The 26,778-nt window shown below is 35.9% G+C and overlaps 1 protein-coding gene across 1 annotated transcript in view; it reads left to right on the top strand.

Annotated features, from left to right (window-relative positions):
- The window catches only part of LOC121863340 (procollagen-lysine,2-oxoglutarate 5-dioxygenase 2-like), a 57,130-nt gene that overhangs the window by 27,269 nt on the left and 3,083 nt on the right, over window positions 1-26,778 (top strand). The window contains exons 6-9 of the mRNA XM_042361965.1: window positions 15,664-15,750; window positions 16,461-16,660; window positions 18,867-18,998; window positions 20,317-20,441. Of these exons, the coding sequence (XP_042217899.1) occupies window positions 15,664-15,750; window positions 16,461-16,660; window positions 18,867-18,998; window positions 20,317-20,441 (544 nt within the window). The remainder of the gene's footprint in view (window positions 1-15,663; window positions 15,751-16,460; window positions 16,661-18,866; window positions 18,999-20,316; window positions 20,442-26,778) is intronic.

Below are 26,778 nucleotides of genomic sequence, written 5' to 3'. Positions count from 1 at the left end.
AAAGATCATGTCAGTGGTGCCACGTGATGGTCTAAAGCCACATTGAGATTCTGGGAGGAAGTTCTCCGCCTTAGGAAGCAGTCTGTTTAGGAGGACTCGGGCTATAATCTTGCCAGCTACGGAGAGCAGCGAGATCCCTCGGTAGTTGTCACAATCTGACCGGTTCCCCCTTGTTCTTATAAATATTGACAATGGAGGCATCTTTAAGAGCTTGGGGGATTTCCTCCTTTTCCCATATATTCTCATGGAGAGTGGAGATGGCTGGTAAGTAGAGGTCCTCCTGCTTTATACACCTCGGCTGGGATTCCATCAGGTCCTGAGGCTTTGTTATTTTTCATCTGTTTGATGGCAGTTGCTACCTCATCTAGGGATGGAGAATAGCTGAGGTGGGTCAGCTCTGGATGCTGAGGGCCCTGTTAGGTAGTCAGGACATCCACATCAGTGTTTCAGTTGAGCAATGAATGATAGTGCTCTTTCCAGCGCTGAAGGAGGCCTTCGATGTCTTTAATTATGTGGTTACCGTCAGATGAGCGGAGGGGGCTGTGCCACGAGTCACTGGCCCATAAAATGTTTTAGTGTAAATGGAAAATTTGCACATCTTTTGCTGATCTGCAAGTTTTTGTGCTTCACATGCTTTATTTTTAAGCCAGTTGTTCTTTAGATTGCGAAGTTCCCACTGGGCTGCCACTTTCTTCTTGCGGAAGGTATCAGCTTTGTTCCGAAACTAAGGGTTGTTCTGCCAGTCAATAAAAGCAGCATGTTTATCATTGATGTGTACTTTGATTGCCGCGTCATTTTCATCAAACCAGTCCTGGAAAAGAACTGGCCGAGGGTCTCTCTGCAGGTCTTTGTCATAACAGTATTAAGAGTATCCCATTTGGCACTGGGATTCACTTTGTTTGCTGTTGGATTGTTTATAATCCCATGTTCGAGCTGCTCTCTGAAAGCATGTGCTACCACTGGATCCTCCAGACACTTCGTATTAAAACCTCTTCTGGAGGCTTGCTGCCTTCGCTGTTTTAGGGCAACGTGAAGTGAGAGCTTGGATCTGACAAAGTTATGATCAATGTCACAGTGGTCTGAGCTGCGCATGGCACGGGTGATGAGGACATCTCGGCAATCTCTTTCTCTGACAATGATGTAGTCAGTGAGACGCCAGTGTTTGGATCGTGGGTGTTGCCATGATCCCTTGAACTTGTCGGCTGCCTAAACAAGGTATTGGTGATAGTGAGGTTGTGAGCAGCACACTTGCTGAGAAGGAGTAGGCCATTGGGATTACACTTGCCTAGTCCATTTCTCCCTATGGTTCCCTGCCAAATGTTCGCATCTCTGCCAACTCTGGCATTGAAGTCGCCAAGGAGCACAACCTTGTCTTCTCTGGGGATAGAGGATAGCACTCTGTTGAGGTCGGCATAAAAGGCCAACTTGATGTCATCCTCTGCATCTAGTGTTGGGGCGTATGCACTGATGAAGAAGGCATGACGTGAGTGATTCAGTGGGACTCGAAGCGTCATGAGGTGCTCGTTGATCCCAATAGGCATTTCAATTAGCCTGTGTATGATGCGTTGGCGGATGCCAAAGCCAACTCCATAATGTGAGTTGGCCCTCATCTGGGACTCACTGATGGCTGCTATGTCGACGTTATACCTAGCCAGTTCTTTTGCCACAAGGTCAGTTCTTCTTTCAGGATGCGCATTTGTACCAGTATCCAGAAGGGTCCTGACATTCCATGCAGCGACCATAAAAGGTTGTATGGTTTGTTTTTGTTTGGATTTCTGATTTTGATTGTGTTTTCGACCGCATAAGGATGACTTTACTGGGTGTGATTGCCCAGTCAAGTTGGGTTTTTAGGCAGGCTTTGTTTAGGGAACCTTTTCTAGCCCCCTCCCCATGTGGGGTGACCAGAGTAAGGGCTGCTCAGTCGCACAGACAGGACCGGATTGTTCTGCTGCCTAGATCCCAGTGCAGAAACGACCATCTTATCTGTGCCGCCCATGTACAGAGTTGTGACTAGAGACTCCCGGCAGTCATCTCTACCTGTCCCCATTGCCACTCGTCCGTCATCATAGGACTTTTGGGGGTATAGGGGTTTTGATGATGATGAGAGGTATGATGAACTGGATGATTGCTGCGCGTGAGTTGATTTATGTGGATGAGGCAGGAGCGCAGGCTCCAACCACACATCTTGGCTCTCCCTTTTCCTGATCCAGTGGTGCAAGTGTTGCAATGACTGGGGAGAGGGAGAGTTGCAATGGACTGCCGATAGCCCAGTTTGCTGGGTTTCGCCTTAGTAGCCTGTCCATCAGGCATTGCCTTCGTCCACCGGTGTAGTTGTTGGGTTTTTATGGTGGTCACCTCTTCTGCCTACACCGCCGTTGGGGTCTTGTTGGAGCTCTGTAAGCATGTCTACCTGATGCGGGGCTCCACTGCAGATTTTTCGTTTGGGATTTACTCCCGTAGCCATATACCTGCCAAGGTTAATTCACAAGGCAGTGGGGCAGTGGTTGGTCGGCTTCGGAACGTGTCCACATGCCAGTGGGCCTATGCGCCATCCCTCTAGGGCTCACTGCTACTCCGAGATCCCTTGCTGATCTCGCCTGGGCCCACGAGGCACCCAGTTACCGTGTGCTGCCACGAGGAGGCACAGCAGGGGTCTTGATGGTGAGGAGGCTGTGTACTGGCATTAGAAGACTAATGCAAGTTGCTTCCCTGTTCGCCACGAGGGCTGGCCAGCGGCGGCAGCTGAAAGCGAGAGGGAGCGAGCAGTGCTTGCACCTTTACACTAACATAATGCTGCCACACTAGATGCCTTTCGCCACCCTGTGTAGTGTGCACACACACACACACACACACACACACATAAAAAAAAAAAATACAGGTAAAAGAAATTACTGTCTGTAGAACGAATGGTTCCCTGTCCCGGCCGTGAAAATGCCAGCAACTTTAAAACTACCCTTCTACATTCTTGGGTACATCCAGGGTGACATAGGCGAATAATCGAGGTCCGCGAATTTTAAGGGCATGCTGTACAGCTATTGACATTAACAGTCGATTTACAGGGTGTCTACTGGTCTGGAAAACCTGGAAAAGGCAGGGAATTTTACAGATAGACCTGGAATTTTATGTGAATTCAGTTCAACTTCAAAAAGTTGTTATTTTGGCAGTAATTTTACCATTAATTATTGATGTACTATATATACTAGGTAAATAATTAATCTTTTAGGAACAAATTCCAGTAAATAGTTTGCTTCAATAACTGAATTGTTTGTGCACTTCATATATTTCATGTTAGCGATCAAATAACCAAATATTACAGGTTATACCGACTAATTCTGCAATGAGTACTGTCCAAGATGAATTGTTCTTATAATTAATTGACTTCATTTAAGTGGATTATTCCACATATTTAACTTGAGTCATATAGGTGGATCAGGAGTGTGATTTTTCGTTTTTTACCGGATTTCTGGCTTTTTTGGAACGTCAAGGGCAACCCATGTGAATCGTGCATATCCGAGGAGAAAATATGGATGGGGTGAGGTCAAGGTTTTTGCCGATGTTCATCACTAGGCTTGGTGTGGCTCCCAAAAGGGTGTTCATTATCTTGATTAATATCATAGTCTCTCCTCGACTTACGACGGGGTTCCGTCCCGACTACCAGGTCGTAAGTCGAAAAAGCAAAAATAATACATAAAAATTCTAAAATGGGTGTCCCTTTTTCTTCTCAGCACCACGAGAACTCTCACTTTTACGCTTGCCAGCCATTTTATAGGGAATTACAAATGAAGATTTTGTCAGTACACAGCTCGATCACTAATATCGGGACTCGAAAATACGTAATGCGAAAAATATTTTATACTACCATGGCCGTCGTATGTCCAGGTTTTCATAAGTCGAATATGTTGCAAGTCGAGGAGAGACTGTATATAATCTTTAAATTTCCAATAGTAAATACACAATACAGTATTACTTATTAAGTAATTATTAGATGTTTTAATTGCCTCATGTTGGCCTGGCAAATTGGCTAGGAATTAACATACCTAGGTAGCATTTGCTGTCGTCGCATTCGAGCTACCGTATATACTCGTCTATAACCCCCCCCTCGTTTATAAGTCGACCCTGATTTTTTGACCAAGAAATCGTTAATTTACGATATTCCTCGTTTATAGTTCGACCCACGTTTTTGAGGGTAATGGAACAACAAAACCTTTACTAAAAACGCTCTACGTCCTATAAACTGAGGCTCGCCGTGCCTGAAACACGAGTGCCGAAGGCAAATTGCTTACCATTTATTATTACGTCCGACACTTTACACTGAAACGCGGGTAGTTTCAACAAAAATATTGTATAATTCCATTCAAGTATTTATTCAAGTAAATTAGGAGGGAATATTATTGTAATACAACAGTTTTTTAACTAAACCATTCGAAAAGCGATTACGGTAACATCTTTTGAACGAAAGAAAGCGAAAGTCATTGTTTTCGTCATGATTTTATCTCACTTTCCACTGTAATACGTACGTAATTTCAGCAAAAATATTACATTTCCGTGAATGTATTATATCAAGCACAGTATGAATAGAATATCATTGTAATATATAACAGAATTTTAACCGAAAACTATTAAAAAAAACGAGTAACATCTCAAGAACAGAAGCTTAGGTAAAGTCTTTTGTTTTCGTCATGTATTTTATCCTATTTTACATTGAAATACATCACGTTTCAGCAAAACTACTATTTATATCCGCGAATATATTCATTCAGGCGCAGTTTAGGTAAAATATACGTGTGATGTAATAGTTTTTTAACTGAAAACGATTCGAAAAACACGTACCCTTTAGCCCTGTTCAAGGAGAGGACTGGGAGAAGCTGTTTGGTGCTGCAGACGATGACAAGGAAAATGATTTTGATGGATTTTAATGAAAATATTCAGAAATATGGTATCGTAGTATTTATTCAAGTCAATTAGGATAGAATATTATCGTAATACAACAGTTTTTAAACTGAAAACCATTCGAAAAGCGATTACGGTAACATCTTTTGAACGAAAGAAAGCGAAAGTCATTGTTTTTGTCACGATTTAACCCACTTTCCACTGTAATACGTACGTCATTTCAGCAAAAATATTACATTTCCGTGAATGCATTACAGGTTGACAACCCTTTATCCGAAATTCAAAAAACCGAAGAGCTCTGAAAACCGAAAAAAAAATTGTGGAGCAATTTTTTTTTTTTTTTTAGCCCAACCGGGCACAGGTCACTGACCCACATCGGGGCCTGGGGGGTGAAAATGTAATAGTAATCATAATTATAATAATAATAATAATAATAATAATGATAATACAGTAATAATAATAATTATTCATAGTAAATAAGATTTTTAATAAAAAATACACAAAAATAAAATAAGAATGATAACAATAATAATAATAACAATAATACTGTAATAATAAAATAATAATAATAATAATAATAATAATAAAGAAATACAAGAATGAAAAAAGATCATAAGTGAGAAACACGACCTAGACCTATGAATTATTATTATTATTATTATTGTTATTATAATTATTATTATTATTATTATTATTATTATTATTATTATTATTATTATTATTATTATTATTATTATTATTATTATTATTATTATTATTATTATTATTATTATTATTATTATTATTATTATTATTATTATTATTATTATTATTATTATTATGTATTATTATTATTATTATTATTATTATTATTATTATTATTATTATTATTATTATTATCATCATCCCCCAGGCCCCAATGTGGGTCAGTGACTTGTGCCCGGGTGGGCTGATCCCTGTAAAAAAAAAAAAAAAACCTAACCATTCTGAAAACCGAAAAATTCCAAAAACCGAAATGCATCTGGTCCCAAGGATTTCGGCTAAGGAGTGAACCTGTATATCAAGCACAGTATGAATAGAATACCATTGTAATATAACAATATTTTAACCAAAAACTATTAAAAGGCAGAGTAACTTCTCTTGAACATCGGAAGGTTAGGTAAAATCTTTTGTTTTTGGCCATGTATTTTATCCTTTTTACATTAAAATATATCACATTTCAGCAAAACTACTATTTATTTCGAGAATATATTCATTCAGGCACAGTTAAGGTAAAATATACATGTGATATAACAGTTTTTAACTGAAAATTCGAAAAAAAACCGTGTACCGTCAGCTGATACAGCTGGTGATCGTGTTCAACAATAGGAGGTTGAAGAAGTTACTGGGTATTATATTAAGTGTGAAATATCGAAAAGTTTTTTTATACATTTTTTGGTAGATCAATGAGAACTGTGATACCGTATATGATATGATAAGTTAGCCTGTGCTAAGAACTTCAACATAGACTACCGTTGTAAAGATGAATTTAGCCTATTGTAAGTTGGTGAGCTTCATTTGCTGAAGGAACTGCACAACTTTTCATTACTAGGTACATATTTTACGTTTCCATTGTTTACTGGCAGTAAATGGAAATATTTTTCTGTCTATTAAAAGTTGCTCCTCTGCCTTCATCATGCATGTAACCCTAACAAAACACGCATATAGGACGACCCTCAATTTTTTTGCTAAATTTGTTAAACTCGAACTATACACAGTATACACGGTTATATCACAAAAACTGGCTTTTTAAAAGACATTTATCTATAATTTTATTTCATTAAATACAAATTAATGTACAGTATTTGGTTTCACCGCGATTTACTTTACTCGGTGCCTCGCCAGAACCGAACTTCACGCAGTTCATCTACCTATCGCGGTGAACTATAATTTTTACTTTTTTATTTAGCTCATAAAATTTATACAAATTACCCGGCAGAATATAATTTACATTGCTGGCATTCTTACAATGATGATCATTTTGAATATAAACACCATAGATTTTTGCATTAGACATGCAAATTTTAGATATAATGTTTTACTCTGAGTAAATATGTTATCTTTTGTGCAAAATATGGCATTTATCAATATTCCTAGTCTTAAAGGAATCCCCAATGTCAATTATATTGTCCTAACTTTAGTTTGAGGTATTATTATTACTAAAAGGTAAATATTCTGGTTTTCCCACCGTCTGGTTGGGAGGGTTGGTGGGGGGTGGGGGGAGGAGGGCGACCAACTGACCATCTGGCACTGGTGTGAAGAATATTTTTTTTATTAACTGAAGATATTTGTTTTAGCTCATAAAATTCATACAAATACCGCCAGAATATAATTTACATTGCTGGAATTCTTACAATTTGATGATCATTTTGAATATAAACATCATAGATTTTGCATTAGACATACAAATTTTAGATATTATGTTTACTCTGAGTAAATATGTTATCTTTTGTGCAAAATATATGTCATTTATATTCAAAATATTCCTGGTCTTACAAGGAATCCAGCAATGTCAATTATTTTATCCTAACTTTAGTTTGAGGTTTTAATTATTAAATTCAGTGGTTTTCCCCCCAAAATTTCTCAGAGAGGGAAGAGCCAGCAGTGTAGTGTGAGAAGAGGGGGAGGGAGTTGAGTCCATTATTTGAATGGACATTAATTTGGCGACTGTATTTCTCTATTTCTCTTAAGTATTAATTGTGTGCATGTACCATCATAAAATTAAGATGTTATTTTTACTAGAACGTAGGTATTGTGTCCGAAAAAGTAGAGTTTGGGGGTCGGGCCAGTCTCTATTGGAATTAATCCCATATGTTCTGTTGTTCACCTAACGCGGTTTTCACTTAACACGGTACCCTGTGGGTTCAATTGACCGCGTTAAGCGGGGTACTACTGTACTTGTAATTTTTCAAATTTACACATGGAAAACCAGAAAAAGCCAGGGAATTTTGTTTTGTCTGGCCAGTAGACACCCTAATCTACAACTCCAGCATAGGATGACAACCAAAGTGAAAGAAAGTATACAGTAGTACCCCGATTTACGCAGTCAATTGAACCCACAGGGTACCGCGTTAAGTGAAATCCGCGTAAATGGAACAACAGAACATATGGGATTAATTCCAATAGAGACTGGCCCGACCTCCAAACTCCACTTTTTCCAACACAATACCTATGTTATAGTAAAAATAACATTTAAATTTTATGATGGTATGCTCACACAATTAATATTTAAGAGAAATACAGTCGCCAGGTTAATGTCTATTCAAATAATAGACTCAAATCCCCCCCCCCTCTTCCCAGCTCACTGGCCCCTACCTCTCTGAGAAATGATTGGGTGAAACACTAGATTTTAACGTTTAGTAATAAATAATACCTCAGACTAAAGTTAGGATAATATAATTGACATTTCTGGATTCCTTGCAGGTCAGGGAATATTTTGAATGTAAACTTCATATATTTTGCACAAAAGATAAAATACTTTGCTTTGTGTAAACCAAATTATTACATTAGATCTAAAATTTGTATGTCTAATGCAAAATCCATGATGTTTATATTCAAAATGATCATCATATTGTAAGAATTCCAGCAATGTAAATTATATTCTGGTCCAGTAATTTGTATGAATTTTATGAGCTAAAACAAATATCTTCAGTTAATAAAAAAAAACATATTCTTCACGACACTATCTCAATCAAAGTACCCCAACTTGCCTCCCCCCCTCTTCCAACCGCGCCAGATGGTCGGTAGGAACCAACCCTCCCCTCCACCCCCACCTTCCCTCCGTACCAGAGAAATGTTGGGTGAAAAAACTAATTTTAACTTTTAGTAACAAATAATACCTCAGACTAAAGTTAGGATAATATAATTGACATTGCTGGATTCCTTGTAAGACCAGGAACATTTTGAATATATATGTCATATATTTTGCACAAAAGATAACATATTTACTCAGAGTAAACATTATATCTAAAATTTGTATGTCTAATGCAAAATCTATGATGTTTATATTCAAAATGATCATCAACTTGTAAGAATTCCAGCAATGTAAATTATATTCTGGCCGGGTAATTTGTATGAATTTTATGAGCTAAATAAAAAAAAAAAAATTATACTTCACGCGTATATGGGTAGATGAACCTTGTAAAGTGAAAGTTCGGTTCTGGCGAGGCTCGGCGTATATGAGAAATCGCGTAAAGTGAAGCCGCGTAAAGCGGGGTACAACTGTATTATATATTTCCTTGTAAATACTTGTACTGTATGTTATAATAGTTATGATGAAACATACACCATAAGAGACTGATCCTGTGAGTATATAATACTGAATAAAGAAAAACAAATGTGAACACAACAATGACCAGTCCCAATCTCCACCTCCAGCACATTTACACATCTTTTGTACCTATTAGCTGTTGTTAGGCCTATATCAAATCTGGTTAGACCACCGTACTGTATCCCCATTAAAGACAATGCAGAATATGTATTTAATAATAAATAAGCTAATGTACTGGGTATTTTATAAAAATACATTCTACATTAATTTTTAATGAATTGTATTGTACTACTGTACTACAGTATATTGTATATAAAGGAAAATTATAAAAGGAAACACGTATGATATTTATTTCACATTAAACTACAAATTTAATCTGTTAATGGATACTGATGTAAATTATATCATCCTTTGCCATATGCTAATTGGTCACTGATGTCAAGTTAACACTCTTGGGTCCTTTGCCATATGCTAATTGGTCACTGATGTCAAGTTAACACTCTTGGGTTTGGGTAGGCGCTCTCCTGCAAGATGGTTGGGGTCTGTCCTGTTACTCACCTCTTCGCACTTGACTGCACCACATGAGCAATAATTGTACATAATGAGTTATGGGAACTTTGCTATTTGATATAAAAGGTGGTATTTGTTGCATTAGTATTGCAAAAAAATTATCTAAAAAAATAAATTTGATTACCGTATATCTTGGCCTACAAGGCGACGGGGTGTATAAGACGGCTCCCAAAATTTCCATTTAAAAAGTAGCTTTTGAGCTCTATTCGCTGTATAAGACCGGTACCCCCAAATGTCACACTTACCATTGGGAGCTTACTGACCCAGTAGTCCTTTACCAACCATCCCATTGACCAGTGCTGTTTACACATCCTTGGTTTTTTTAAATAAGGCCAATTCACTTCAAGTAATGTCATCAAATGTTACCGGCTGGTGTAGTGTAAACACTAGTGACTCACTTAAACGTCTGTTATTTAACTGGAACTAATGTCGGTGTCGAATGCAATTGTTTCATTTACTTGAAATGGATTTACCGATTTATTTGTTTATTTATTTATTTATAACATACTGAAATATATTAAACACACTGCAAGTATTTTCTTTAATTTATAAGCTTGCTTCACGAGAGACAGTAGGTGGTGGGACTGTTCCGACTGTTTACACCAGCTACAGTATTCTAATTCAATAGTGTTTCATTAGGATTTGAGTGAAAAAGATTACTGTATATACTTACTACATACATTTATTACACAAATATATATATATATATATATATATATATATATATATATATATATATATATATATATATATATATATATATATATATATATATATATATATATATATATATATATATATACAGTAGTACCCCACTTAACGCGGTCAATAAAACTCAGAGGGTACCGTGTTAAGTGAAAACCGCGTTAAGTGAACAACAGAACATATGGGATTAATTCCAATAGAAACCGGCCCGACCCCCAAACTCCACTTGACACAAATGCCTATATAACATGAAATAACATCTTAATTTCATGATGGTACATACACACAATTAATACTTAAGAGAAATAGAAATACAGTGCAGCCAGGTTAGTAATAATGGACTCAACTCCTGCCTCTTCTCACACTACTGCTGATATTATCTCTAGAGAAATTTTGGAAAACCACTAAATTTTTGAAATAATAATGCCTCAAAAACTAAAGTTAGGATAATACAATTATTTACTGGATTCGCCTTAAGACCAGGAATATTTTGAATATAAATGTCATATATTTTGCACAAAAGATAACATATTTACTCAGAGTAAACATTATATCTAAAATTTGTGTATTAATACAAAATCTATGATGTTTATATTCAAAATGATCACCAAATTGTAATAATTCCAGCAATGTAAATTATATTCTGGCCGGGTAATTTGTATGAATTTTATGAGCTAAAACAAATATCTTCAGTTAATAAAAAAAAAATATTCTTCACAACACTATCTGTCAGTCAAAGTACCCCACCTTGCCAACCCCCCTCTTCCAACCACCCAGGTGGTCGGTCCGTCCCAACCCTCCCCCCCCCCCACCCCCCACCAATCCTCCCTTCAAGAGATGTTGGGTGAAAAAACTAAATTTTAACATTTTGTATTAAATAATACCTCAGATTAAAGTTAGGATAATATAATTGACATTGCTGGATTCCTTGTAAGACCAGGAATATTTTGAATATAAATGTCATATATTTTGCACAAAAGATAACATATTTACTCAGAGTAAACATTACATCTAAAATTTGTATGTCTAATGCAAAATCTATGATGTTTATATTCAAAATGATCATCAAATTACAAGAATTCCAGCAATGTAAATTATATTCTGACCGGATAATTTGTATGAATTTTATGAGCTAAAACAAATATGTTCAGTTAATAAAAAAAAAAAATATTCTTCACAAGGTAACAGATGGTCGGTCAGACCCCCCACCAACCGTCCCTACCAGATGTGTAGGAAAACCAGAATATTTACCTTTTTAGTAATAAATAATACCTCAAACTAAAGTTAGGATAATATAATTGACATTGCTGGATTCATTGTAAGACCAGGAATATTTTGAATACAAATGTCATATATTTTGCACAAAACATAACATATTTACTCAGAGTAAACATTATATCTAAAATTTGTATGTCTAATGCAAAATCTATGATGTTTATATTCAAAATGATCGTCATATTGTAAGAATTCCAGCAATGTAAATTATATTCTGGCCGGGTAATTTGTATGAATTTTATGAGCTAAAACAGGCAGGCAGGCAGGGTGGCGGGTGGGGGTTGGGGCGAATCTAAAAATAGCTCTCGAGCCGGACACTCTGCGCGTATACGTGGAAAAAACCCGCGTTAAGTGAAAGTTCAGCTCTGGCAAGGCACCGAGTATACGTGAAATTGCGCTAAGCAAAACCGTGTTAAGCGGGGTATTACTGTATATATATATATATACATATACATACAGTCAACCCTCACTTTACGCGGTCCCACATTCCGCGTTTCCACGGTGCCCTGCCAGAATCCAGGATGCTCACATTCCACGTGCGTGTACCCCTTTACGCGGGTGAAGTATAATTTTTTTATTTAGCTCATAAAATTCTTACAAATTATCCGGCCAGAATATAATTTACATTGCTGGAATTCTTACAATTTGATGATCATTTTGAATATAAACATCATAGATTTTGCATTAGACATACAAATTTTAGATATAATGTTTACTCTGAGTAACTATGTTATCTTTTGTGCAAAATATATGACATTTATATTCAAAATATTCCTGGTCTTACAAGGAATCCAGCAATGTCAATAATATTATCCTAACTTTAGTCTGAGGTATTATTTATTACTAAAAAGGTAAATAGTCTGGTTTTCCCACACATTTATCTGGTAGGGAGGGAGGGACCGACCGACCATCTGGCACGGTGTGAAGAATATTTTTTTTTTATTAACTGAAGATATTTGTTTTAGCTCATAAAATTCATACAAATTACCCAGTCAGAATATAATTTTCATTGCTGGAATTCTTACAATTTGATGATCATTTTGAATATAAACATCATAGATTTTGCATTAGACATACAAATTTTAGATATAATGTTTACTCTGAGTAAATATGTTATCTTTTGTGCAAAATATATGACATTTATATTCAAAACATTCCTGGTCTTACAAGGAATCCAGCAATGTCAATTATATTATCCTAACTTTAGCTTGAGGTATTATTTATTACTATACCTTAAAATCTAGTGGTTTTCCTCCCAAAATTTCTCAGAGAGGGAAGAGCCAGCGAGTGTAGTGTGAGAAGAGGGGGAGGGGGTTGAGTCCATTATTTGAATGGACATTAACTTGGCGACTGTATTTCTCTATTTCTCTTAAGTATTAATTGTGTGCATGTACCATCATAAAATTAAGATGTTATTTTTACTAGAACATAGGTATTGTGTCGGAAAAAGTGGAGTTTGGGGGTCAGCCGGTCTCTATTTCATTTAATCCCATATGTTATATTATTCACTTTACGCGTTTCTCACTTTACGCGTTTCTCACTTTCCGCGGTACCCTGTGGGTTGAATTAACCACGTAAAGTGAGGGTTGACTGTATATATATATATATATATATATATATATATATATATATATATATATATATATATATATATATATATATATATATATATATATATATATATATATATATATTCACAATATTTTATATTCGCAGTCATGTACCGAATATTCTATGTAAAAAATACAAATTTTAAATTAATTATTTATAGTGTAGTCGACTTCCTACACAAAGACGGGCTATAAATAGCCGTCTTATCTCCCCTCCATCTCTTACCCTCTGTTCTCAGAGAGAAGGTCTTGGTAAATAACTTTTGTTTGTTTATTTTCATTGTTTGTCTAATTTATCATGTTGTATCAAAGTAATATGACTAAAATTTTAGGCAGCTACCAAACAAGGAGATACTACCGCCTGGGAAGATATTGGAAGCATAATGTACAGTATTGTCTAATGGTATATCCTACTTCCATATGGCATCACGAAAATTGTGACCAAGTCTTAGGTTGCTGATCTATCTTTCTGCCTCATTTACACACAATTGCAGAGTTTCAATTGTTTCTCTTCCTTTGACAACACAACATACATACAATATAATGTTTCTCACCTTTGATCTTTTTCCTTTTTGCATTTATTTATGGTTGGTTATTTAAAATAAGGCCAATTCACTTAAAGTATTGGCATCAAGTTTTACCGGCTGGTGTACACTAGTGACTCACTTAAGCGTCAGTTATTTAACTGGAACTAATGTCGGTGTGAGTAAAATATTTCCATTTACTTGAAATAGATTTACCAATTTATTTGTTTATTTATTTATTTATAATATACTGTAATATATAAAACACACTGCAAGTATTTTCTTTAATTATAAACTTGTTTTGCAAAAAAGGGAGGCTACCATTATACCTGGTAGGTGAAGTTGACCAGACATTTATGGTGATCATTAAGGACCAAACTCCGAATCCATGACGTGACTTATGTTCATCATTTATATCCTAAATTTACCACTGTCGGTAGTTTCAAGAATTAACGCAGTCATTTACTGAATATTCTTTGTAAAAAAATAAATTTTAAATGAATTATTTATAGGAGATAAGTATTATGATCGGTAAATATATAGATATGCATTACTGACAACCTCCGAACACAAGGACGGCTAAAAATAGCCACAGGCGGACACAGTCAAGGTCACTTCCCCTTTCTTGTCACTGGCAAATGGGGGTGGGGGGGGGGTGATGATAGCAGCTGTGTTTATTACCGGGGTATATTGTTCTTTTACGGTATGTTAGACAGGTTTATAATACATTTTTATTATTTTAATATACCGGTAATCTTCATTTTAATCCAGCTTCCCAAATGTAAGTTTCAGTATAATATAATTAGTGGTAGGACCTTGTGAGTGGTTTACCATGTTTCCATCACCACTCTTGACACACTAAACCGCAATATTTAAGAGGTAAAAATTTTATATCTGGTGCTTAAGACGACCCCCTAACTTTGGGCTGATTTTTTTATGGTTCAAATTCCGTCTTATAGGCCGAGATATACGGTACCGTACAAGTAATCACGATAATGTAATTACAGTATTTCTATACATAAGGGCGAGTAGAAGGCATCAGGAGGCACCACACTATCGCCACTTGGTGCAACTTTCTTGTACTTTTTACGTTTTCCCGTCCCTCCGTCCTCGCCAGCAACACGAGGCATGGTTCAAAACTCTCACAACACTAATATGAATAAACTAAATCACTGTGATGAACAAGAAATCACCGCAAGCCACTAGAAAATGCATGGGAAATGTGGGTCAAGGTTATGTCCTTTGCTGTTGAATCACAAAGAGAGACTGTTTTGGTAACTTAATCTTGGAGGGCAGTTTACGTAATTGCCAGATTATGCCAACATTGTCAAATGTGCGTGTTGCGTATCTAGCATTCACATGCAAGCATAAAATTATTTAATTTTAATTTTTTACTTCATACGCATACAGTATTTGTGTATAAAAACCCTAACACGATAATTTATGTTATCCACAATTTTATGTATGAAAACCCCAAGAGTGTTAAGCTAGGGTTCTATAGGCTTTGCTAAAGGCTCCTATGGGTCCAGATCAGTAGAATAACTCAATTTATATGACTTGGCAACTCTGTGGCTATAAATAGATAAGTGTTAGACCACAAATACAGATATGAGGCGGAGTGTGTGTATGTGGTGAAGGGAGGAACGTCGTGTTCTTGCCTTCCACTTTGCGGTGTTGCCACATCTCCCTGTGAAAACTTTCAGGACGCTATCTGACATGCAACTTTGTGTTTCCAGTGTACATAGTATATATATACTGTAGAACTAATAATATAATTATATTGATAAATAAATAACGTAAGGATGTGGAAATGGTAGCAGACATGCTGGCACCTCTGAACAACACTGCATGCATGACAAGGCCCAACTGCCTGGGACCTTTAAACCAGGTAAGGAGCTTATAGGTGTTCTTTTCACTGTTTTCGAGTGACTTTAGGGGTGCTTTGGGATTGTTTTTGCCAACAATATCTGACATGCAGCTTTGTGTTTCCAGTGTACATAGTATATATATATACTGTAGAGCTAATTATATAATTATATTGATAAATAAATCACGTGTGGAAGTGGTAGCAGACTTGCTGGCTCCTTTGAGCAACACTGCATGCATGACAAGGCCCAACTGCCTGGGACCTTTAAACCAGGTAAGGTGCTTATGGGTGTTCTTTTCACTTTTTCCGCGTGACTTTAGGGGTGCTTTGGGATTGTTTTCGCCAATAAAAAAAATGTGTAAAATCTTTAACTATCTAGGTACAACATAGGTTAAATTAATTGACTTTCTATGGGCGAAGGGTCATGAGGGGTTAATGAATGGTTGCTCAGTTCACAGTAGCCCCCAGAATCCCCACTTGGTAAAAGTCCAGACAATTGGTAAGTCTGGACCTCCTTTTCCCTTAAATTGTCCAGACTTTTGAGTGTTTAAAAGATTCTTTGTTGAGTTCTGGCTGGTGTCATTATACCATTCTGCCATTTTTGTAATGGACAATTCTTTTATGTAAAATTTAAAAAATAATTTATAGGAACTTTTTATTTAAGGATTTAATTTAAACTCTCTGAGTAAGTGAGCACTCTTGTTTAATTTAGTAATATTTCTTTTTCTCAGGTGATGTGTCCCTGAAATTTGAAGATGATGATGTAAAAATTATTAACACTGTGTACCAGTCAACTCCAGTGGTCATACATGGAAATGGACCATCAAAAATCCAATTGAATTCTTTGGGGAACTATCTTGCCAAATCTTGGACACAAGCTAGTGGATGCCTTGCTTGCCAAGAAGATTTGATTGACATGAAAAATTTGTCTGTGAGTAAGCTGTAGTTTTCACAATACTGTACAGTGTACTTTATTGTACTTTTTTTTTTAGCCAAATGGCCTTCACATAGCAACTCAAGTTTTGAAGCCAAACACTAATCCTTTAGACAATAGTGGGTGAGATTAATCATGGGATTAGTCTACCTCCCCTACTGCAGCCATAGAGAGAGGTGACCAGGATGAGCATTTTTTTTTTTACGGGTATTAGCCCACCCGGACACAGGTCACCGACCCACATCAGGGCCCGGGGGGCAAAAACGTAATAATAATAATAATAATAATAATAATAATAATAATAATAATAATAATAATAATTCAGATAAGTAAAATTTATAATAAAAAATACTAAAATAAAAATAAAATAATAATGATTACAATAATAATAATGAAAACACTGCAATAATAATAATAATAATAATAATAATAATAATAATAATAATAATGAGGAACCATAAAGAAATAAAAAAAAAGATCATTAGTGAGAAACGATATATGTATGTTGTGTTGTCAATAGCAAGAGAAACAATTGAGACCCTGCAATTGTGTGTAAATGAGGCAGAAAGTCAGATCAGCAACCTGGGACTTGGTCACAATTTTTGCAATGCCTTATAGCAGCAGGGTCTACCATTAGACAACACATTATGCTTCCAATATCTTCCCAGGCGGTAGTACCTCCCTGTTTGGTAGCTGCCTACTACCTACTGCCTACTTCAGCTAATGCACACTCAACCATTTTGTTTGGGTCATCTGTAGTGGTGCTCCAGTCATCAATCTCTATTCAGTCCTGACCCCACATTTCCATAGAGCAGATGGTTCCTCAGTTCTCTTTGCCAAATAACTTTGGGAAGTTACAAAAATATAAATCTTGTTCCCTGATTTGATTTACAAACAAAAAATCCAAAATTACAAAAAAATTTCTATGCTATTTTCATAATTTCTTTAAGTACAGTAATCATGAATATATGCCAAAGTACTGTAATGCATTTTTTTTTCTATCAATAAGCTTACTTATTTTATTAACTTCATTATTTTCTAACACTTGCAATGTTATTAAGTCTAAATACAGTACAGTCAACCCTCGCTTTACACGGTCCCACATTCTGCGTTTCCACGTTTACACGGTCCCACATTCCGCGTTTCCACATTTACGCGGTACCCTGCCGAAACCGGAATGCTCACATTCCGCGGTGCGTGTACCCCTTTACGCGGAGAGCGGCTGGCGAGCCGCGCCGTTTTTGGATCCAAACCTCCCGCCATCTCTCCCGCCATCCGCCATGTTGTGTAAGCTGCGCGAGCAGGGTGCGCAAAAGGTCGCCCAGTCATCAAGACATTACCGAGTTCTTCACCCGCCACCCACCACAGCCGGCCCAAGTCAGTGATAGTGATAATTATAGTGAGGATATGGACTTATATGGACTTTGAGGGGTTTGACAAAGAGGCCCTGAAAGCCTCTGTGGTGGATAGTGATACAATTGATACAAGTGATACAGGTGAGGGCCAATAATCTGCCCTCTGCCTCGGAACCAACCCCCCATCCCCGTGTGCCCAGCCATCTTTTCTACTAATGTAAGTGTTAAAAAATCTAATATTATTGATATTTCTCTTAATTATTAATTGTGTGTGCATACCATCATAAAATTAAGATAATATTTTTACTACAACATAGTTGTGTGTCGTCAAAAAGTGGAGTTTGGGGGTCGGCCCGTCTCTATTTCAATTAATCCCATATGTTATGTTGTTCACTTTACGAGTTTCTCACTTTCCGCAGTACCCTGTGGGTTGAATTAACCGCGTAAAGTGAGGGTTGACTGTATCGGCTTTCACTGTCTTCATTCTCCTACAATCACCACATAACTTACTTCTCAAACTCACTTGGTACAAGTAGACTTATCTCCACCAACACAAGATACTCAGCCAGTTGCCTGTTCTGCCTTGTTAATTTTCTTATCGAACAAAGTTTTTTGTTTGTATGTGCACGAGCCCTTATATAATATCAAGTGAATTTGGTGATGATGGAATGATCTTCTTGATGACTAGATTCCTGGAGTACAGTACCTTACTTGATGTTGAATGTTTAGAATCAGGAGCTAACACCTATCTACCAACCCTACATCATGACAAGAAAAAAGCTAATGCAGTATGAATGTTTTTTTTTTTTTTTGTAAGGTACTATTGATATATGTAATTATATTTGCAGGTGGATGACTATCCCCATGTGTTGATTGCAGTTTTTGTAGAAAATCCAGTGCCATTCTTGGAGGAAATGTTGGCCAAGGTAACCAGCCTTAATTACCCAAAGCACAGGATCGATTTACTTGTGCATAATCAGGTAAATATCTTTGTTTTTGTCCTGTTAATGTTAAGGATGTTAGGTTAAAGAGTGTGGAAGACAGTGAGGAAGGTCATGGTGTGTGGAAGACAGTGAGGTAGGTCATGGTGTGTGGAGGACAGTGAGGCAGGTCATGGTGGTGTGGTGGTGTGTGGAAGACAGTGAGGAAGGCATGGTGTGTGTGGAAGACAGTGAGGGGAAGGTCATGGTGTGTGGGAAGACAGTGAGGTAGGTCATGGTGTGTGAAGACAGTGAGGTAGGTCATGGTGTGGGAAGACAGTGAGGTAGGTCATGGTGTGTGGAAGACAGTGAGGGTGGGCAGTGAGGTGGGTCATGGTGTGAGGTGGGTCATGGTGTGTGGAGGACAGTGAGGTGGGTCATGGTGTGTGGAAGACAGTGAGGTGGGTCATGGTGTGGTGTGGGAAGACAGTGAGGTGGGTCATGTGTGTGGGAAGACAGTGAGGTAGGTCATGGTGTGGAAGACAGTGAGGTAGGTCATGGTGTGTGGAGGACAGTGCGGTAGGTCATGGTGTGTGGAGGACAGTGAGGTGGGTCATGGTGTGTGGAGGACAGTGAGGTAGGTCATGGTGTGTGGAGGACAGTGCGGTAGGTCATGGTGTGTGGAGGACAGTGAGGTGGGTCATGGTGTGTGGAGGACAGTGAGGTAGGTCATGGTGTGTGGAGGACAGTGTTCCTATGAGTAATGACCATGACTAGTCCTCTTTGTTGTTATGTGAAAACTTTCAACCTCAAATGGCTTTTGCAACAAATGACTTCCTCCATATTTTCCTGACTGTTTTGGAATCTGTTATGTCTTTTGATGAATGATCTGTAGGTAACATATCTAAGGACTGAAGTGCGAAATTCTATTTTATGGCCTAAGGAAAGAGATTAGTAGCCTAGAGTTCCTTTGTCTTCACTTGATGGTTGTCCATATCATCAGGAAAAATGTAGGGATTCATGTATGTGACCCAAGCTTAAGACAGAAGGATTCAAGTGAACTACTTTAGGGTTGAGGCTGGCTTTTGAACCAACCATGGATCAGGGTCCTAGCTTTCTTCTTTGATTTTAATTTGAAAGGGGAAATGTTTGTTAAAGCTGGTTTTACACACATTCATATGGACAGTGATCCCTTCTTCAGAGTGAAGATGGTCTGCTGGACAAGTAAAGTTGTGTCTGTGGGTTGTTGGGGCAAGTATTCTGATAAGTCACTTGTCTTCTAATCTTGGCCATAAAATAAGATTTCATACTTTAGTCCAAAGTTTTGTCTTTTGATTAGTTTTAAGAAATGTTATTTACATTACTTTCTTATCTTCAGGCAGAGTTACATGAGGAGCTTGTGAAGGCATGGGTAGCACAACTAAAGTCATCTGGCTACCGCTCAATAAAATTTATATCCGTTGAAGATAACATGAAAGAATGGCATGCACGAAACCTAGCAGTGTGAGTAAGGTTTTCTTGTCTGTATTAGTGTACAATAACCCATCTGAAAAGGAGCAGTAGTCTGACTGACTGGCTTAAGGCTAAAGTTAAGGTATGCTTGGCTCTGTTATATCATTGTCATTATCACCATCATCAGTGTCTTACATTTGTCATTATCACCATCATCAGTGTCTTACATTTATTTTCCATTCTTGTACTTATGTAATGTATGTAGTGCTGTTGTACATGAATAATGAAGTAATAATAGGAGAGCTGACTAAACCTCCAGGTAGGGATGAAGTAATTTAAAAAGCAGGATGATTTGAACTGATGGAGGTTATATGATATAGGAAGTACACCGTATGGCAATGCGGGGTGTAAATAAAGTACTGTTGGGAAGGATTATGTTGGAAATATTACATAGCAATTCAATATTTTTCCTAAATACAGTGCATACAGTATATACAGCATGACACTGAATTGTGATGCCCTGATGTATGAGAACTTGAAGGTTCTGTTCCTGAAAAACCTTTTGTAAATATATTTTTCATTCATCAGATCACATATTTCCCAGGAACACCCATCATAAAACCTAAGACATGTTTCTATGAAAACTGAAATAACTTCCATAAAACTTCTTAAAATGCTAAAAAAAAAATAATAATGAAAAGTTTTGGTGTACAGTTGTACACAATGATTATTAGCCATTAATAATCAAAATAAGTGAAATACATGCAGTGAAGTACAGGGAAGCTACTGAGAAACTGCACCACTGGTTATGATGCAGTTTGAGACTGTGAGGCCCATCCAAGACATAAGGTTTTAATTTGGCAGTGTCACACCAACAATAAGTACACTGAACTGCACTCTATGCATATACTATTTATTAGTACAGTAGTACATACATTTTGAGATGCAATGCTTTCACAATTTAATTTTTTATGGTTTTATTTGAAGAAGAAATTATGAACTTTTCCATTTAACATTTTTTCTTTCCACTGACATCAGATCAAACTATAAAACTAAACACATCAGTGTTTCCACAGTCAATGTATTTTATGTCAGTGTCTTAACACTGCCTCACATAGTGATCGTGTGAGCCATGATAACTAAAACACTACATGTATTTATTTTCTTCTTATTTACCCACTGTTAATACAGTAAAGTACAATACTGTATGTTGGTTTTAGTTTAATTATCTTTGAAAATTTACCAGGTCTGTTACAAGAGGGTCCGAGATGCCAATGTCAACTCCTCTGTAAAAAGAAGTATGAAAACAGCAAAATTAAATTAAGGAACATAGTATATTTTGTTTTAAATGGAAACATCAGACAAAATATTGTTTTTTGTTCAATCCAGAATGTGACGTCTAGCTTTGTACCTGCATATGTATATGCCTTGCATTAGCACACCAGGCCAACATACAGGCAATTAAAACATCTAATAATTACTAAAATACGATATATACAGTCAACCCTCACTTTACGCGGTCCCACATTCCGCGTTTCCACGTTTACGCGGTGCCCTGCCAGAACCCAGGATGCTCACATTCCGCGGTGGGTGTACCCCTTTACACGGTGAAGTATAATTTTTTTATTTAGCTCATAAAATTCATACAAATTATCTGGCCAGAATATAATTTACATTGCTGGAATTCTTACAATTTGATGATCATTTTGAATATAAACATCATAGATTTTGCATTAGACATACAAATTTTAGATATAATGTTTACTCTTGAGTAAATATGTTATCTTTTGTGCAAAATATATGATATTTATATTCAAAATATTCCTGGTCATACAAGGAATCCAGCAATGTCAATTATATTATCCTAACTTTAGTCTGATTTATTATTTATTACTAAAAAGGTAAACAGTCTGGTATTCCCACACATTTATCTAGTAGGGACGTTGGTGGGGGAGGGAGGAGGGACCGTGACCGACCATCTGTTACCGTGGTGAAAAATTTTTTTTTTTATTAACTGAAGATTTTATTTTAGCTCATAAAATTCATACAAATTACTCCGGCAGAATATAATTTACATTGCTGAATTTACAATTGATGATATCATTTGAATATAAACATCATATATTTTGCATTAGACATAAAATTTTTAGATAAAATGTTCACCTTGGAGTAAGTATGTTATGTTTGTGCAAAATATATGACGTTTATATTCAAAATATTCCTGGTCTTACAAGGAATCCAGCAATGTCAATTATATTATCCTAACTTTAATCTGAGGTATTATTATACAAAATGTTAAAATTGTTTTTTTCACCCAACCTTTCTTGAAGGGAGGATTGGTGGGGGGTGGGGGAGGGTTGGGACTGACCGCAAGGAGTTGGAAGAGGGGAAGGCAAGGTGGGGTACTTTGATTGACAGAAGGCCGTGAAGAATATTTTTTTTTATTAACTGAAGATATTTGTTTTAGCTCATAAAATTCATACAAATTACCCGCCAGAATATAATTTACATTGCTGAATTTTACAATTTGGTGATCATTTTAATATAAACATCATATATTTTGCATTAGACATACAAATTTTAGATAAAATGTTTAATCTGAGTAAATATGTTATCTTTTGTGAAAAATATATGACATTTATATTCAAAATATTCCTGGTCTTACAAGAATCCAAGTGTCAATTGTATTATCCTAACTTTAGTTTGAGGTATTATTTATTACTATACCTGGTTTTCCCACAATCTCAGAGGGAAGAGCCAGCAGTGTAGTGAGAAGAGGAGGGAGTCGTTCATTATTTAATGGACACCATGTCTTTCTCTATTTCTCTTAAGATGTATCATAATACCAAGATGTAGTTATTTTACTAGAACATAGGTATTGTGGAAGAAGTGAGTTTGGGGGTCAGCTGGTCTCTATTTCATTTAATCCCATATATGTTATTCATTTTATGCTGTTCTTTCTGCACCTGTGGGTTACATTAACCTAGCATGTTATATATATATATATATATATATATATATATATATATATATATATATATATATATATATATATATATATATATATATATATATATATATATATATATATATACTGTATAGTTCGAGCTTTAAAGATATATATACTGCAGTATAGCTCCTTTGTTTTTAAAGATCAAATTTTTTAGGCAAAAAAATGGGGGTCAGTCCTATATATGCGTAATAGTTTTATAGGGCTGAACCTGCATGATGGGAAGGGCGAGAGCAATATTTCAGACATGAAAATATTTACCATTTATCAACAGTAAAACAATGGAAACGAAAATATGTACCAATTAGTACGAAAAAGCTGCAGTTCCTTCAGCAAATGTAGCTCACCAACTTATTAAATAGGCTAAATTACCTACAACGCGGCTTTCAGTAATCTATGTTGAAGTTCTTAGCACAGGCTAACTTATCATATCATATAATGCATCGTTGAAGTTCTCATTGATCTACAAAAATACCGCAATAAAAACCTTTCGATATTTCACACTTAATATAATAACCGTAATCTACTAACCTCCTATTGTTTACAACGACGATGACTTAATTACCAGCTGTATCAGCTAGGACGGTACATTTGTTTTTTCGAATCATTTTCAAAGTAAAAACCGTTACATTACATGTATATTTTGCCTTAACTGGTGCTCTGAATGAATGTATTCTCGAAATAAATAGTAGTTTTGCTGAAACGCGGATATATTTTAATGTAAAAATAGATAAATGCATGACTCTAAACAAAAGATTTACCTAACCTTCCGATGTCCAAGAGAAGTTACTGCTTTTTTAATAGTTTTTTGCTAAAATATTGTTATACTACAATATTTCTATTCATAATGTGCTTCGATGCATTCACGGAAATGTAATATTTTTTGCTGAAATGACGACGACATAGGAAAGTGATAAAATCGTGACGAAAAACAATGACTTTCTTTCTTCGCTCAAAAGATGTTACCGTAATCGCTGAATGGTTTAGTTAAAAACTGCTGTATTACAATAATATTCCCTCCCACTGACTTATTTAAATACTTGAATGGAAATATACAATATTTTTTTTGTTAAAACTACCCGCTTTCATTGTAAAGTGTCAGATGTATAATAATTCTGTAAACAATTTGCTCGCACTCGAGCCAGGACACGAAGTAGCCCTTGAAGAGTAGGGACGAGAGCCGCTTTTAGTGAAGGTTTCGTTGTTCCATTACCCCAAAAAACGCTATTCTAACTATAAACCAGGAATATCGTAACGCATTTCTTGGTCAAAAATCAGGCCTATCTATAAACTAAGGTTATAGACGTATATATATATATAGTATATATACGTGTATATATATATATATAGTATATATATATATATATATATATATTGTATATATATATATATATATATATATATATATATATATATATATATATATATATATATATATATATATATATATATATATATATATATATATATATATATATATATGCAAGTAATCACTGTAGGTGCGAAAGAAACATGCTATAGGTTCGTTCAGGGTGAGTACAGACTAGTCTGTACTCACCCTTGAAGATGTGAATTACACAAAGCTTTGGGAACTTGTGTTTTCTTTCTTGTGGTTATCAGATATATATATATATATATATATATATATATATATATATATATATATATATATATATATATATATATATATATATATATATATATATATATATATATATTTCATTAGCCCACATGATTTCTACATACAATCAACACCTCAACCCGCCACTGCTTTTAGTATCCTGGTGGTGTTAGCTGCCCTCGTCACAGTCATAGGCTTGTGGGTCGTGTTCAATCCTGGCTGGTTGAGGTGTTGATTTATATATATATATATATATATATATATATATATATATATATATATATATATATATATATATATATATATATATATATATATATATATACACACACACACATATATATACACCTAGACCCCGACTTACGACGGGGTTAGGGACCCAAATCCAGGTCGCAAGTCCGACATGGTCGTAAGTCCGACATAGATAAAAAAAAAATAAAAATAAAAAATTAATAAAAAATCTACAATGAAATACAGTACAGTAAAAGTAATGAATAATGATGAATGGATACAGTACAGTGAAAGTAATAAATAATAAGGAATGGATACAGTGTGACTGAGCACTTAACCTTTAATGTAGTCAGCTGAATGCATGGGGCCCCCATAATTTTCTAATTATACATGGAGACTACATTAACTGGAAACGTTTCGGTATAGAAAATGCGTGTGTCATTTAAAAAAAAAAAAAAAAAATTTATCTATATCTGAGGCGGTCGTAAGTCCCGACGGTCGTAAGTCCACGTAGTCGTAAGTCGGGGTCTAGGTGTATATATACAGTGGGGTATGCTATAACGAATCTAATTGGTTCTAGAACCTTGTTCGTTATAGCATTCGTTCGTTATAGGATTAATCCGTTCCAGGACCCCAAATACAACCACTTAACACTGAAAAATATAATATAAAATTGTAAAAATTGTAAAAAAGTGCATAAATATGCATCTAAACCCCTGAAATAAAGAATATCATTAATACTTGTAATAAAAAAAAACAATTAGTAAAAAAAAAATTCGTTGTAGGAGTTTCGTTCGTTATAGCATTCTCAATTTTATAGGTAAAACCGTTCGTTATAGGAATATTCGTAGTAGAATCCATTCGTTATAGCATACCCCACTGTATGTATGTATATATATATATATATATATATATATATATATATATATATATATATATATATATATATATATATATATATATATATATATATATATATATATATATATATACATACATACATACATACATACATTAAACCCCCGCTTTACGCGGTTTCACTTTACGCGTTTCCACATTTACGCGGTACCCTGCCGAAACCGGAATGCTCACTTTCCGCGGTGTGTGTACCCTTTTACACGGAGAGCGGCGCGAGCAGGGTGCGCACAAGGTCGGCCAGTCATCAAAACATTACCGAGTTCTTCACCCGCCACTCACCACAGCCGGCCCAAGTCAGTGATAGTGATAATGATAGTGAGGATATGGACTTAAATGGACTTTGAGGGGTTTGACAAAGAGGCCCTGCAAGCCTCTGTGGTGGATAGTGATACAATTGATACAAGTGATACAGGTGAGGGCCAATAATCTGCCCTCTGCCTCGGAACCAAACCCCATCCCCGTGTGCCCAGCCATCTTTTCTACTAGTGTAAGTGTTAGAAAACCTAATATTATTGATATTTCTCTTAATTATTAATTGTGTGTGCATACCATCATAAAATTAAGAAGTTATTTTTACTACAACGTAGGTATTGTGTCTGAAAAAGTGG

Source organism: Homarus americanus, unplaced genomic scaffold (genome assembly GCF_018991925.1).
Source record: "Homarus americanus isolate GMGI-L3 unplaced genomic scaffold, GMGI_Hamer_2.0 scaffold46197, whole genome shotgun sequence".
Lineage (NCBI taxonomy): Eukaryota > Metazoa > Arthropoda > Malacostraca > Decapoda > Nephropidae > Homarus > Homarus americanus.
Note: the sequence above shows the minus strand (reverse complement) of the source record. Positions and strands in the feature narration are given on the sequence as shown.